The sequence below is a fragment of the Manis pentadactyla genome, chromosome 1, assembly GCF_030020395.1.
Source record: "Manis pentadactyla isolate mManPen7 chromosome 1, mManPen7.hap1, whole genome shotgun sequence".
NCBI classification, from domain to species: Eukaryota; Metazoa; Chordata; class Mammalia; order Pholidota; family Manidae; genus Manis; species Manis pentadactyla.
The window spans coordinates 234,699,321-234,713,792 of record NC_080019.1 but is presented as its reverse complement, the minus strand read 5'-3'; the positions used below and the strand labels follow the sequence as shown (position 1 = coordinate 234,713,792).

The 14,472-nt window shown below is 41.8% G+C and overlaps 1 protein-coding gene across 7 annotated transcripts in view; it reads left to right on the top strand.

Moving 5' to 3' along the window:
- The window catches only part of DOCK3 (dedicator of cytokinesis 3), a 347,773-nt gene that overhangs the window by 174,181 nt on the left and 159,120 nt on the right, over positions 1–14,472 (top strand). For all 7 annotated transcript variants that reach the window (XM_057487070.1, XM_057487065.1, XM_057487062.1 and 4 more), the window contains exon 7: positions 8,924–9,008. In XM_057487070.1, the coding sequence (XP_057343053.1) occupies positions 8,924–9,008 (85 nt within the window). The remainder of the gene's footprint in view (positions 1–8,923; positions 9,009–14,472) is intronic.

Here is a 14,472-nt window from a genome sequence, read left to right as displayed (position 1 = left end):
GTGGTGTTGAAGGGTTTCAAAGTGCAGCAGCCAGATCCTTTCTGCTTATCCAGAAAAAGAAGCTTGCTAGTTACACACCCATGTACAAAACCCCCCTTACTTCTTCTAGTGCCTTTTAAATCTGAATGGACAATCGAGTATCACCAGATATTTGAAGAAATCCTTCCACAGGGAAAAGAGACTGAACAAAATACCTTGTCGCAGAGGACATAACCTGGCCCCAGAGAAAACTAGAGATTAGTAAGAAACTTAAAAAAAAAAACCCTCTGAGTCTCCTCAGAGAGACTCAAGAAGATTCATTATGTAGAATGAAATGCTATGAAAAAGGAATGCAGAATGTGATTTCTAAAATAAAACCTTCAGGAAGAAAACAGGAATATAGGTTGATGTTATCTCTAGGAAAATAAAAAGGTAAGAAACGGTTGAGGAAAGAAGAGCAACATCAGACACTGTAATTTCCAGAAAAAGAACAAAGGCAATAAAGAAGAAATTCTAAAGAAACGTTAGAAGAAAATTTCCAGAGCCAAAGTGCCGGAGTCTTAGGATTGAAAGAGCCCATCAGATGCCTCATATAATGAAGAGGAACAAAACCCAGAACCCACAGGGAGGTACATTAAGGTATTTCAGTATCCCTGGGAGGAAGAGAAGATCCTGAAAAGTCTTCAGTTGGAAAAATGGGTCTTTTTTTAAAATTAAAGTATCATTGATATACAATCATATTGGTTTCAAATATAAAACACAGTGACCCATGTAATTAAATCTGCACCCCTACTAGTGCTGTTACTTTTATCAATTAGGAAGATGTTACTGGCTAGGAAGAATCACTGGCTATAATCTGTTTGTACTACCGTCCCTGTGACCAACTTATATTATGATCGAGAATCTTTGTACCCCTTTACTCCCCACATCCTTTTTACCCACCCACCCCAACCCCTTCCCCATGTAACCACCAGTCACTTCTCAGTGTCTATAAGTCTACTGCTGTTTTGTTCATTTTAGGAAAATGGGTCTTTTTACAAAGAATAAGAATCATACGAGCCTCAAAAGTTTTATCAGTAACACTGGAGGCTAGAATATAATGAAGTAATATCATAGAAATTCTATTGGGAAATGATTTTCCAGCCAGAATTTTGTAAACAACCAAACTATCTTATCAAGTGTAAGGGACAAATAAGGCCATTTTAAAGTATACAAGGATGTAGAAGTTACCTTTCATTGCTCCTTTTTTAAGAGGGGAATTGAGAATGTGTTTTTGCAGAAGTGGAGGAGCAAATCAGGAAAGAGGAAACAATCTAGTGACCAGTGTGCCAGCCCACAGTGATACTGCTCGTCTGTAGAAAAGAAGAATAGGCAGCCTTAAATTGGCTATTTGTGACCTTTTGAAGTGACAACATCCTATCCTAGTTTGTTTCATTAAAAGACACCCTCTCTTGGCTGTTAATCGAATTGCTTGGCACACACCACAGACTCCCTGTATGATAAAACATGGATTCAGGTGTACCATAGGTCAGTGTTCTCTGAATCTAACTTTGGGCAAGAAAGATCTTCACAAGATGCAGTATATTAGCATATAGAATAGCTACGGAGCCTCTGTTCAGCCCGAAACAGTGCAGTGTTTTAAAATGGTGTCATTGCATTTATTTAAAAATCAACAGTAAGAATAATTACAAACATAACAGTACTGTGTGCCAAGCAGATTGTTACACCTGAACTGATCATACCAGTGAGAGGAGCAATAGTTCAGGAATATCAATATCTTTTCATAATAACACTTGGAAAACAGCCCAATCAGATTTTGCAGTCAAATCTGAGAAATGAATAACTTGGAAACAAGTTCAAATTAAATTTGAAAAAGTCAATGACCTTTATAAATACCTGTCAGTAGATTACAGAGCTATTCCACCTTCAATGATAACTCTCAACAAAGAGGGAGAGAAAGAGAGAGAGAGAGTGCATGTGTGTGTGTGTGTGTGTGTGTGTCCATGCACGTGTGTGTAGAGGGAGTATTTATATGTCTGTTTTAATAAATAAAAATCAGGACCATAGTTGTACATATACACAATGGAATATTACTCAGCCATAAAAAGAAAAGAAATCCTGCCACTTGCAACGACATGGATGGAGCTAGAGGGTATTATGCTCAGTGAAATAAGCCCAGCGGAGAAAGACAAGTACCAAATGATTTCACTCATATGTGGAGTATAAGAACAAAAGAAAATTGAAGGAACAAAACAGCAGCAGAATCACAGAACCCAAGAATAGACTAGCGGTTACCAAAGGGAAGGAGATGGGTCAGTGGGTGGGGAGGGAGGGAGAAGGGGATAGAGGGGCATTATGATTGGCATGCACAATGTGGGGGGGTCACACGGGGAAGGCAGTAAAGCACAGAGAAGACAAGTAGTGACTCTACGGCATCTTAAGCACTGATGGACCGTGACTGCGGTGAGGGGGTGGGACTTGATAATACGGGTGGATGTTAAAATCACAATGATGTTCATGTGAAACCTTCATAAGATTGCATATCAATGATACTTTAATTAAAAAATGATCAGGACCATAGTTTCACCCCCTCCCCCTCTCATGTCCTTCCTCTTCCCTCTTCTCCGCATCTGCTTCCCTCCCTTGTCCCTCCCCTTCCCCTTCGTCTCCCTTTCCCCCAGTGGAAGATACATCACTTAAAAATTTAAATGAGAACTTTGTAGGTCCATCATTACTTTTTTCTTTTTTTAACTCTTTGGGGTTTATTTTTATTTCCAAGTTTGTGATTTTTTTTAAAGTGACTACTTTAAGATGATGAACTGTTTTACTGTCTTTTCACTCTCTCTTTTTAGTTCCTCAATATGGGCATCCAGGCGCTCTAGAATATGATGAGACCTCAGTTCCTCCTCTTCCAGAAATCTTGTAGGTCCATCATTATTAAAAGAAAAATGCATATTGGCTCCCAAACCAATAGGACTATTCTACAGTTCTCGCTGAACTTCACTCTTAAAAAAATTTCCCTTTTTACTTTGAAAGAGGAGATGGTATACTGAAAAAATAATGTCCTTTCATACCTTAGGTTTTGTAAAAGAGACTGTTCCACGCAGTAGCTGAGCACTGATAACCATATCCATTGTCCCGTTTTATGCCCTGTTAGTTCCACACATTTTGTCCCACCATGCTTTTGTAGATGCCATAAAATATTGAAGCTTAGTACGTATTGGCATATAGTGGATGCACAGTGTTTGCTGAATGTATTTTTACATCTTACTTGGTGTAGTTTTAAACTTCTGTGCCTTTTCTGAAAGCTCATACACAGACATTGTAGCTTTGCCTTTTAAGAACCTATTTCAGAAGCTGTTAGTAACAATTGTTAATATTTTGTTGACCACATCTGCCTATGTAACCGTGGCAGGTGCATGGGCTAATGTGTATGCACTGTTAAGATGAAATGCCATTCACTTCTGAGACAAGAGCTCCATTTTACTAACGAGGAAACAGGCTCAGAAGTACTTTTTCCAGTATTGTATAGTGCGTGATGAGTTAAGTGTGAGTCTTAAGACCAGACAGATTATTGCCAGTATTTCTAGTCCATGACTTATTTGATCTTTGTTCTGTTCTCCTAGTGTGAATACTGACATGTCCCATAATATGTATCTGATTTAACATTGAGTTAGAACTTCCAAGGATCAAAACCAAACTGCCACTATATTCTTTCACTTAAGAGTTTAAATTAAATGCAGAGCTCCCCACATCTACATAACAATTTTTATTTTGTTTCCTGAGATTAGGAGTTGTGATTTACTTGGCCCAAGATTTAAAGATTCCAGCATTAGATTTATCGGGCTTATGCTTGTTGGCCTATTCACATATGTGTACAATCATTCCATAAGTAAAAATTATTAAAATTGAATCAGGTAAAAATCAGCACTTAAAATGTTATGTTCTTACATTTTTAGACAGTAAGATAGAGGAGGGGCATGAAACAAAGTTCTGTTCAAATAAACCAGCCATTGTCTCTGTTCAAGTCTCCTTTTCAAAAAGTCAGTCAGTTAATTGCATCCTTTCCAAGGAATTTTAAAATAATTTGTCTAGCAATGTAATTTTGATATGTTAACTTAGTGTGTTCAACACTTTCCACGAAGACAAGTAAAGTCTCCTCTCAGTCTTCAATCTCCTCACTGCAGTAAAGCCATCCTAGCCAGCTTAAGACCGCATTGAACCAGGGTCAACACAGTCTAGCTGATCTTTGCCTTAGAAAACTACCTGTGTAAGAAATACTTTAGTCTTAGAATAATTTATAGAATTTTGAAATTTCTTTTTTAGGTAGGAAGTTCAGATTTGAATAATATGTTAACATTTTCTAAGCTTTTGTTGAATTAGAATGATGTTTCTATAGATTATAAGTATCACATGAAATAGTTGATATCTTTTATTGCGGAGTCTCAACGTTTAAGACAAATCACCAATACCTAATTTCCAATTCTTTTTCTCTCTTTCCCTGTCCTTCCATCATCTTCTCCCCTTCTCTCCTTCCTTTTATTATCCCTTCTACCTCAGATTTTCCTATGTCTGAACCCACCCATCTCCTTGTCTTCCCTCTAAGTTTATGTCCCTCATGGGGGAGCTGCTCTTGGAGGAGGCAGCACAGGAGTGGTTTGGGGTGCAGTGTGCAGAATGCACAGCCACCCCACCCCAGTGAGTTTCCTCTCAGTGGGGCTTTAGCTGGGACACCGAAATTTTGTGGCTCAGCACTTACCCTTAAGGACATGACAATATTTTCTAGCTTTGGGAATCTGAAATTAGAAGTTTCTGGTGATTTCTCAGAGTTATCCTGATACAGGGTGTTGTGCTCTTCAGTTAGGGCCTTGCCCTACTCTAGAAGTTTGCGATAACTATGTTTCAAGTGTGTGTGTGTCAGTACACTTCTGTCAGGTTATGCTCAGGTGACTGACTTGCTCTCACTCTTGGCACCTCTGACCTGCTCATCGGCACATAGCACAGTGTCTGAACCTGCTGTGCGTGCCTCTCTCTGACACGGGGAGTTCTTCTTAATGCCTGGTGGCCACTTGCCAATCTGGATTTGTTTCCTTCTGGATGTATGTATTGACATAACATCATCCCTCCAGTGATTACAACTGAATTGATTATGGTCACTTGCAACCATTTGTACTTAGCTTTTATGGTTATTAGTGGAAAGGTGGCAGATATAGTGGAAATACCGTAGGTTCAGAGTACGACAGCCCTGCCTTGAGACAAGCCCAACTCTGCTCCCATAACAGGCCACTCAGCTGATCTCTCTGGGCTTGTTGCCTCACCTGTTAGATGGGACTAACACTGTCTACTTCCCATGCCTGTTCCAAGTAAATGCTCAGTACAGGACAGCTATTACTAGTCCTCACACTCTATCTATTCTTACATAAATGTAAACATGCCCTGCTTTTGCTAGTGTAGTTATCCTCTGTATGCTTTCTTTACTCTAAGTTTTAGAAAAGGGCACAGCCCACAGGAAATCTTATCTCCAGCCTTTCTCACCAATTCTGGGGGAGAACTAAGTCCTAATGCCTTAAACACCCATTGTATAGAATTAATTAGCCTCAAATTAGTTTCTGTGTTCTGTGGTTGAGATAAGGAACCCCAGAAGAAAAAGATAAAATACTAACTAGATCATAGAATATTCAAAGGAGATGTACAGAGATTCGGGGCCCTTTGAGAGGTGCTCCTGATAGCATGTGGGACTGGGAGTGTGTCTCCTGGTCACTGCTGTGTGCCTCCGTTCAGCATGAGCCTAGTGCAGATGAGGTGCTAATAAGCTTGTATTGGATATTGGAATGAATGAATGAGTGATAAATGGCAGGTGGTGAGAGAAGACCGAGTGTCTTTGTGAAGACTGTCGTCTCCGCATGTAGTCAGAGCAGTTTTGGGAGCTCTGCCCTGCGCCGGTCTGCACATGGGTCTGTGTACACGTAACCCCCTGCTTGCGTCCATCTGTTCAGGGTCTTTTCCCAGACACCCAGACTCTGGCCATAATCCCTGTACTTTATGCCACAGTTTGGCTAATGGTGTAAGACATCATGATAACAATTATAACAGCGGTAGCCAGACAGCCTGCTGAGGGCTTTGCGTGGACTAATCCTTACCACAGCCCCTGGTGGCAGAGATGACAGTGTGGCTTGGTGGATTAGCCTGGATACCAGGCAGGCTGACATCAGAGCCGATGCTCCCAGCGGATCTGCTGCAGAGACTTGGTTGACCATTGGCTGCACTGGCTCCCTATTCTTAGGGTAAACCGCAGGAAGAAACAGCCAGGGGCATCCTTTTCAGAGTGAAGTTAGTAGTGAGTATGAGTTGCTCCTCACTGCACAGCATCTCTACATTCTCCAGTGAGGACAGTGTTCCAGGGTAGCTTTTGAAAACTACTCTTCCTCCATTGAAGATGATCTTAGTGGGAGTAATTCAGCCTTCAATTTTACAGATCACTTGTTAACCATTTCCTTATTTCTTAAGACAGTGAAATTGAGAAACTAAAATGTACTTGCTCTGGTGATTTCTAGGAGAAGGAAAGCCCTGAGCTCAGGAGAATAAGCGAGATGAGTACGAGCATCTGCTTGACCCAAAGCCGCTGTAGCCCCTGTATCCAGCACTGCTGGTACTACGTGACAGGCCCTCATTTCCAGAGAGTGTTTGTGGGGTGGCGGGATGGGTCTGTGGGTGGACAGCCGAATGAACAAGCAAGCGAAGGGTGTCCCCGTGCTGAGAAAGTCTGCACATACAGTCTCCAGACAGGCCTGTCACGTGCCCCGCACTCCCGCACAGCCCTGCGCTCTCTCCCGGCCCCACGACTCAGAGCCTTGTAGATTCTTCCCTGAGCCGTTGGACTGAAAACTTCTACTTTGGTTGTATTATTTGCACAGTCCTTCTTTTTGTTACTCTGTTGTAATATTTAAACTGTCTCATTCTGTGACCACCAGTGGTTAAAGAATATGTATGTAATTTTGTCTCTTCATTTTTGTATTTAAAAAGATTTCAATTGAATGATAACAATATTTTGAGAATGTTTTAAAATAATCAATTGTGTAATTCTACTTCCCTAATACTAATGTTGAATATCATTTTTGTGATCTTTCCACTGTTGTTCCCATTCATATAGAAGTATTTTAAATACTCGAGATCATATTTGCGAGGTTATCTTTATAATGTAAATTGCTTTTTATGGAGAGGTAGGGTGGGGTGCGCCAGCCCCCTCCTGTCTCACACACACCATTCTGTGTGCTGCGTCAGAAACCAGCGGCCTGAATTTATTTCAGAGAAATTAAGAACAGCTAATTGAAGGTGATTGGACTATTTCTTTGATGTGGACAGATACCAGTGATAGAAAAATAAAATATCTTATACATTTAAGTGCATTGAGTTCAATAATATCCAATGGCATGGTTTTCCCACTAAGCTGTAATCTGTTGTAGTTAAGGCCAACAGTCTAGTTCTGATCTTAATGCAAAACCGTGAGGTTTTTTTTTAGCATTTAGTACCAAAAAATAAAAACTCATCGTCTATTAAAGGATAATGCAAGTTATAATAATAGAAGACCAAGAGTTTTTTAATCCTTTAATGGAAAAATAGGTTGTTCCTTTTTTCTTGCCTGCTAGAAAGTACACATCTAAATTTTAATTCTTATCATATTGGCCTATGAGATTAGTATGTTTGCTTCTACTTTCTTTATATAGGTTTGATTTTGATTTTCTATTTTCATTTTAGCAATTTTATTGGAATTTCTTTTACCTCTTCTTATCTTTTACTATAAATAGGATGTAAATTGTAAATCAATAAATCTGCACTTTGGATGTACATGGCTTTACTCCAAATGACTGGGAGTTCTATTCACAGAAAGAGCCTACAGAATTAATTTTGATAGCATTTCCTTAAAGTAGTTCATAGTCTAGTTGAAGAGAAAAAAATATATACTCCTTCCATAATCTATGGAGTATTTTTACCAGGTGCAGTAGTTCATGACCCTTGTTTTGGAGCAGGGCAGCCACAGAGCAGTTCTGGAACCCCGATGAGCATCACAGACCACCCTCGGAGGAGAGCCACATGTGAGCCCACTCACTGTGGCAAGCGGTTTCAGGGGCCCCCAGCCCCAGCCCCGCTGGACCCCAGGTGGAGAGCTGCTGTTCTAGAGGAGGAAGCACCAGCACTGCTGACCTACATCTCGTGCCGCATGTGAGCCCGAGAACTGTGGCTGTCCGGTGACTTCCACTGCCTCCCAGTCAGCTGTTAATCACCGTCCCTGATCCTTCCTGCCCGGTTATACCAAATTGTCTAAATACTTTTCTTTAGTAGTAGAACTCCTTGGTTAAACTTCCATATAAAGTTTCTTAAGATATTAGCTAATGGGTGGTGGGGTCTCTGCTATAAGCCAAAGTCACTATTAATGAAATTGAAAATGAGATAAAATTCAATCAAAACATGCATTTCTTTAGTTTACTATCCTGTTTAGGAGATGATTTTTATGTGTTTGACTTTGAATTATAAATCTGCTTAGACCCTGAATAATTTTTTCATCCTAAGGAAAGTCATACGTAACTACACCTTATGCATACTTGTAGGATAGGGAGAAATAGAGAAATAAACATGACTTATTAATGACCTATAGAAAGCCCATCCTTAATGAGCTCAAGCAAACTGGTGTAAATGTGAAACTGAATGAATCCTTTTTACCATCACAAGGGGAAACTGCTTGATGACTAACCCTGTCACAATCTTAAATCCCTAGCCTTGTTTATTTACCCAGAGGTGAGCACAGTTAGGTTCTGGATGAAGACATGTCCCTGCTGGGCAACGGTTGAGCCTCTGTGCACAGGGTCGGTGTGGGCTCCTGGGTACAACGGAGAGATGAGTAATCCGAGGAACATGGCATGCTGAACGTGGTCTTTCTCTTTACTAGGCATTTGGGCCTGGACCTGGTGCCTCGAAAGGACTTTGAAGTAGTGGATTCAGACCAGATTAGTGTCTCAGATCTCTATAAAATGGTAAGAAATCTAACACAGGGTAGCTTGTTCATTTTTTCTCCTTTGTTTATTAGTCCTAATTACACTATGAAACAGTATTTCTAAAATTGTTCCTCTGTCTTTGTCTCAGTGTATTTAATGGGTCTTTAGTATTCTGACAGTACATATCACACTTCCTTTCTATGTGGAGTTATTGTGGAGAGCTGTTGGGCCTACTGTAATGTCTGGGGTCATTTGTCTGTTGGTTTTGCTGGTGAACGGAGCTCTTTCAGCCTCCAGCTCCTACTTAAATTCTGTGTCTTCCTACCTCTTAAGAAGAGAAGGTAGTTAAAGCTGAAGACAGCCAACTATTGGTTAATATAGTGATTAAACCTGGAAATAATGTACCAGTATTTCTAAGAGAGACAGAGGCTGATAAATCCTTAGTTGTCTGTTGGTTATTAGAAAAATGTATTGAGTTGACTGAGCACTAAGCTTACATTTTGCAGGCTGAATGAGAAGTAACTAAAAGAAAGGTATAAAAATTTAAGGTAAAATAAATAAACATCAGAAACCTCAGGTTACTATTATGTTTAGACTAAGGGACTGGGTAAAATGTCATTTGGGAGGAGTGTGTATTTGAGGAGTATAGGTGAGAATTACAAGTTTTAGAAAGAACTACAAGTTTTTCTTTAAGAAAATAAATTATTTAGGGAACATGGAGGATATGAAGTATGTTGCCTGGTTAAGGATCTTAGAAAATTTGCCTAGACAATATACAAATATGCTTATGTATATTTGCTAATGTACAAAAGCATTTGTGTAGAGTTGCCTAAACTGCTCTCTGATAGTAGTGAAAATACAGAAATTAAAGATGCACAAGATTTATCTGTTCCCTCAAGAATATCAGCATCTAAGTATTGGTTCCTCGCCCTTTCTGGGTCATGGAGATCAGTTGAAATTCCCTCTCAGGACAATGCAAGTATGGTTTTGCATACAAAGCTTTATATTCAGCTTTAGAGAATTGTTGGGCAGTCCCTTCCAGTGCTTGCCCTGAAGCCCATGCATGGTGCATTGTCACCGTGTTTGCAGCTCCTCTAGCGGGATCAGATAGAACACAGACAGTTGCCACATATGTGCTGCATGCCATGATTAAGATTTACACTGATGCTGTTAGAGGGAGGGACTGATCTGGGGCTGGGAACAGTATCAGTGAAAACTTTTAGAGGCAGTGACTCTTAGGTTGAGTCTTGAGGGATGAGCAGGGCTTTACCAGCAGGACAACAGGAAGGATGGCCACTCCTTGGCAGCCCCCGTGAGAGGATGGTAGTCCCGGGGACTCCAGGACACTTGGTGACTTCAGCATGTGGGTGTGTGTTGATTGGGAGATAAGGCCAAGGAGGGGACAAGAGCCACACTGAGCTCTCTTCAGTCATCTGATGGAGCCTGGGGTGACATGCCTGGGCTGTGGGTTTCAGTGCTAATTCCATCTCAAGAGAGTCACGTGCAGAAGGCTGGAGTCAGGGAGGAAGGAGACCATGGAAGTGAGTCAGGCAGTAAATAACTGTTAGGCAGCAATAGGAACAGAGAGGAAATGCAGTTAAGAAGAAATAAAAAAGAGAATGTAGATGTTAGTAAGTAAAAAGATGAGTTTTAATGAACAGATGTGGAAAGCGAAGCTAGCCTGAGAGTTTGAGGTTGAGAACACACCTCATAGTGGGGGCTGGGGGTGTTGTTTTTGGTAAGGCTTTTGCATTTCATCCTGAGTGTGACAGAAAGCCATGATGGTGTTTGAGCAGGGGCCTCACATGATGTGGCTTACACGCACACTGACCGCTGAGGTGTGCAGAAGGCCCAGAGCAGGGTGTGAGTGGGAGCAGGGAGCACAGGCACTCAGCAAGAGGGCTTAATCTGAGTATCCTGGGTTAGAGTTGAAGCAGTGGAGGGCAAGAGGTCGTTGGGTTCTGAACCCACATTAGAGAGAGCTCCAGCCAGGGTTATTGACAGGTCACATTGGCGCGTCTACAAAAAAGAGGAAGGCCAGAGAACAGTGGCTCATATGTCTTAACCTGCCCAACCTGGACCTGGTTACAGTGGGGCAGGAAGCATTCATTGCTGAGGAAGCAGCTTGGCAGTGAGCAGGGACAGTCAGTGGCTCTTTTTCTTTTCAAGTGTGCGATGCCTTTCAGCCCTCCATCCTGAGACTTTGGAGGTGGGAGTTCAGAAATGGATTCAGACAGCACAGTGTTCGAGTCACCACGTATTTATGGCATTTAAAGCTTTTGGATGAGGTGACTAGTCAGCAGATCCTGCACAGCACTTCCAGAGAGCCAGACACTGGAAGAAGACTCCCACAGGAAAGTTCAGGAGCAGAACAGTTATGCATGAAAGGGACTCGGAAGGAGTGGACAGCTCAGTGGAAGAAAACAGCAATGGCCGTCTGCAAAGGGAAATGAGGAAACCAGCACAAGTGGGCAATCTAAACGGCGAGCTGAGAAGCTCTAGAAAATTACAAATGACATAACTGGAATAAACTTGGCATAAAATTAGAAAATAAAGAGGAGGAAATCTCTGAATTTTTCTGAGATTTGAAATGGCCTGAAAACAGGGTGACAACAAAATAAAATAACAATTTATTAGATGTGTGTGAAATATCTAACTTCAGGAGAGAAAAGTTAGAAGTTCAATGCAAGAGGTCCAATATTCCAGATAGTGGATTTTCAAAGAGAGAACAGAAAGAAAGAAAAAGAAAGAAAATTAGTGAAGAATCATATTAAAGGCTTTTCCAGGGTGGTGACATTATCCAGATGGCACGGTAGGAGACCCCATACTCTGTCCCCCTACAGAGATCAACAATTAGACACCTGTCCACCGACAAAAACAGCAGAGAGAGCTCAGAAGAAAGCCTCTGCTTAGTAAACTCCAGCAAACACGGGAGCCTGAAAAACCTGAGGATAACCACACAGAAGGGTAGGAAGAAGTTTCATTTTACCTGCATCACTCCATTCTGCAGTCTGGCTCTACTCAGTGCCAAGAGGGAATTCCCTGGCCCAGCTTCTTTAGCCTTTGGGGCACTGCACAAAGGGTCTGCTTCAGCTTCACCCACCCAGGGACTTGCAAAGCTGAGATGTCCAGAGACAGCTGGAAACAAGGAAGAAGGGCGGCGGCTGCCAGTATCAGCCATACCGCTAGAGCGACCATGGCTCCCAGTGGCCTGCGCTGCCAAGGATCCCAGCGGGCATTACCGCTAAGGACCTTGTCTTCTAACACTGAAGACATGAAAAACCAGCACAGCAGCCCCAGAACCCCGGAAGGTTTTGCCACCAAGTTTTCACCCCACAGGTACTTGTGTTCACAGGTGCTAACCATCTGAGTACCCCCTGCTCCCTCCTCACCCCTTGCTCGAGCATGAGATATGCAGCAGCAGCCAGCTCTGGCCTCTGTAGCTGTGTACATGTCAAATGCTAGCGTAGATCCTCATCACTGACCCTCACTGTTGTACATGTGCTTGTGCCTAGCCCCTTCAGCTGTGCACCTGCATGCCACCAGCCTGACTGCCGCCACTGGCCTTCGTTGCCATGCATGCACCATGATGAGCCCCTGTAGCCACAGAAATGTACACCAACAGCCAAGGCCCCACAGCTGCTTGTGGTCCCAGATCCAGGTTTGACTCTTGTCCCTGGCCTGCATCGCCTGGCTCACCTAAAGCTAGCCCCTGCAGCGGTGTAGTTGCGCACCGCCCAACTCCCATCCTAGCCTCCACTGCCATGCATGGGCTCATGGCTGTCCTCTACAGTTGCATGAATGCATACTGACAGCCAGGGCCCCTGCAGTTGCTAGTGTATCTGCAGTTGACACAGGCCTCTTCTGCTGGTCCCAGCCCTCACCATTACCTGTGTGTCTGCCGCTTACCCCTGCCACTCTGCAGGCATTTGAAGATGGCCCCACAGCCAACCATGGGTACACTTCCAGCTCTGGCCACCACTGCTGCCTAGCCTGGTCCATAGCCATTGGACCTGGGAGAGTTACCAAGTTACCAACACCCCTTGCAGCCATTGTGTACCCTCCAAGCTCTCCCCAAGGGTCACATGATTATTGATGTTGAGGACCCATGTGGCCTGAGCCAGTGAGACAGTGTGTACCTCTGGGCCTAGAGCTGCCACACACCTCATGCTTGGCACTTGTACCTCTAGGCCCAGAGTCAACAGCATGCTATAGCATGCTCCTCCCCACCCCCGTAGGTGAAGGTCTTTCCTTACCTAAGTCAGTCCATAAAGTGTAGAGAGGTGACCACTCTTTAACTGTGCAGACAACTATGCAAAGCTACAGGAATCTAGAAGAATCAGAGAAACATGGCACCACCAAAGGAACACAGTGAACTTTTTAAACTGATCTCAAAGGAACATACACAGATTGTCTGACAAAGAATTCAGAATAAATTTTCTAAAGATGCTTGGAGAATTACATGAGAACACAGCTAAGCAATTCAACAAAAACAGGTAAACAATACAAGAATTAAAAGAGAATTCAGCAAAAAGATAGAAAACATATAGAAGAACCAAACATAAATTTTGGAGCTGAAGAATACAGTGACTGACCTGAAGAACTCAATAGAGAGCTTCAGCATCAGACCGGACCAAGCAGGAGAGAATGTGAACACAAAGACAGATCAATTGATAGTATCCCGTCAAAAAGGAACAAAAAGAAACAATGAAGAAAGCCTATGGGACTTATAGAACACCATTAAGAAAATTCAGCCTACACATTATTGGAGTACCAGGAGGAAAAGGGGGAAAGAGAGGATGAAAGTTTATTGAATGTAATAAACTGGGGAGAGATTTGGACATCCAAGTTCAAATAGGTCCTCAAATAATTTCAACCCAAAGAGATCTTCTCCAAGACATTGTAAGAAAACTCAAAAAATCAAAGACAAAGAATCTTGAAAACAGCAAGAGAAAATAAACTTGTCACTTACAAAGGAAACCCCGTAAGGATATGAGTGTATTTCTTGGCAGAAACCATGCAAGCCAGGAGAAAGTGGAATGATGTATTCAAAGTGCTGAAAAAAGAAACCTATCAACCAAGAAAACTCAGCAGATTGTTCTTCAGAAATGAAGGAGATATAACAACTTTTCCAGACAAAAGCTGAGGGAGTTAATTACTATTAGACCTGCCTTACAAAAAATGCTGAAATTTCATCAAGCTGAAATAAAAGGATACTAATTAGTAACATGAAAACATATGAACGTATATAAAGCACAGTGGTAAAGGTAAGTATATAGTCACACTCAAAATACTCCCAATACTGTAATATGGTGGTATATACTATAGCACAAAAGTTAAGGGCAGAAGAATTAAAAATAACTATAGCTAATGTAATTTGATAAAGGATACACAATAAAAAGATGTAAATTGTGACATCAAAACATAAAGTGTGGGGGTGAATAAAAGGGTAGAAATTTTTTTATTTTTTATTTTTAAGGGTAGAAATTTTATAAAGGATTGA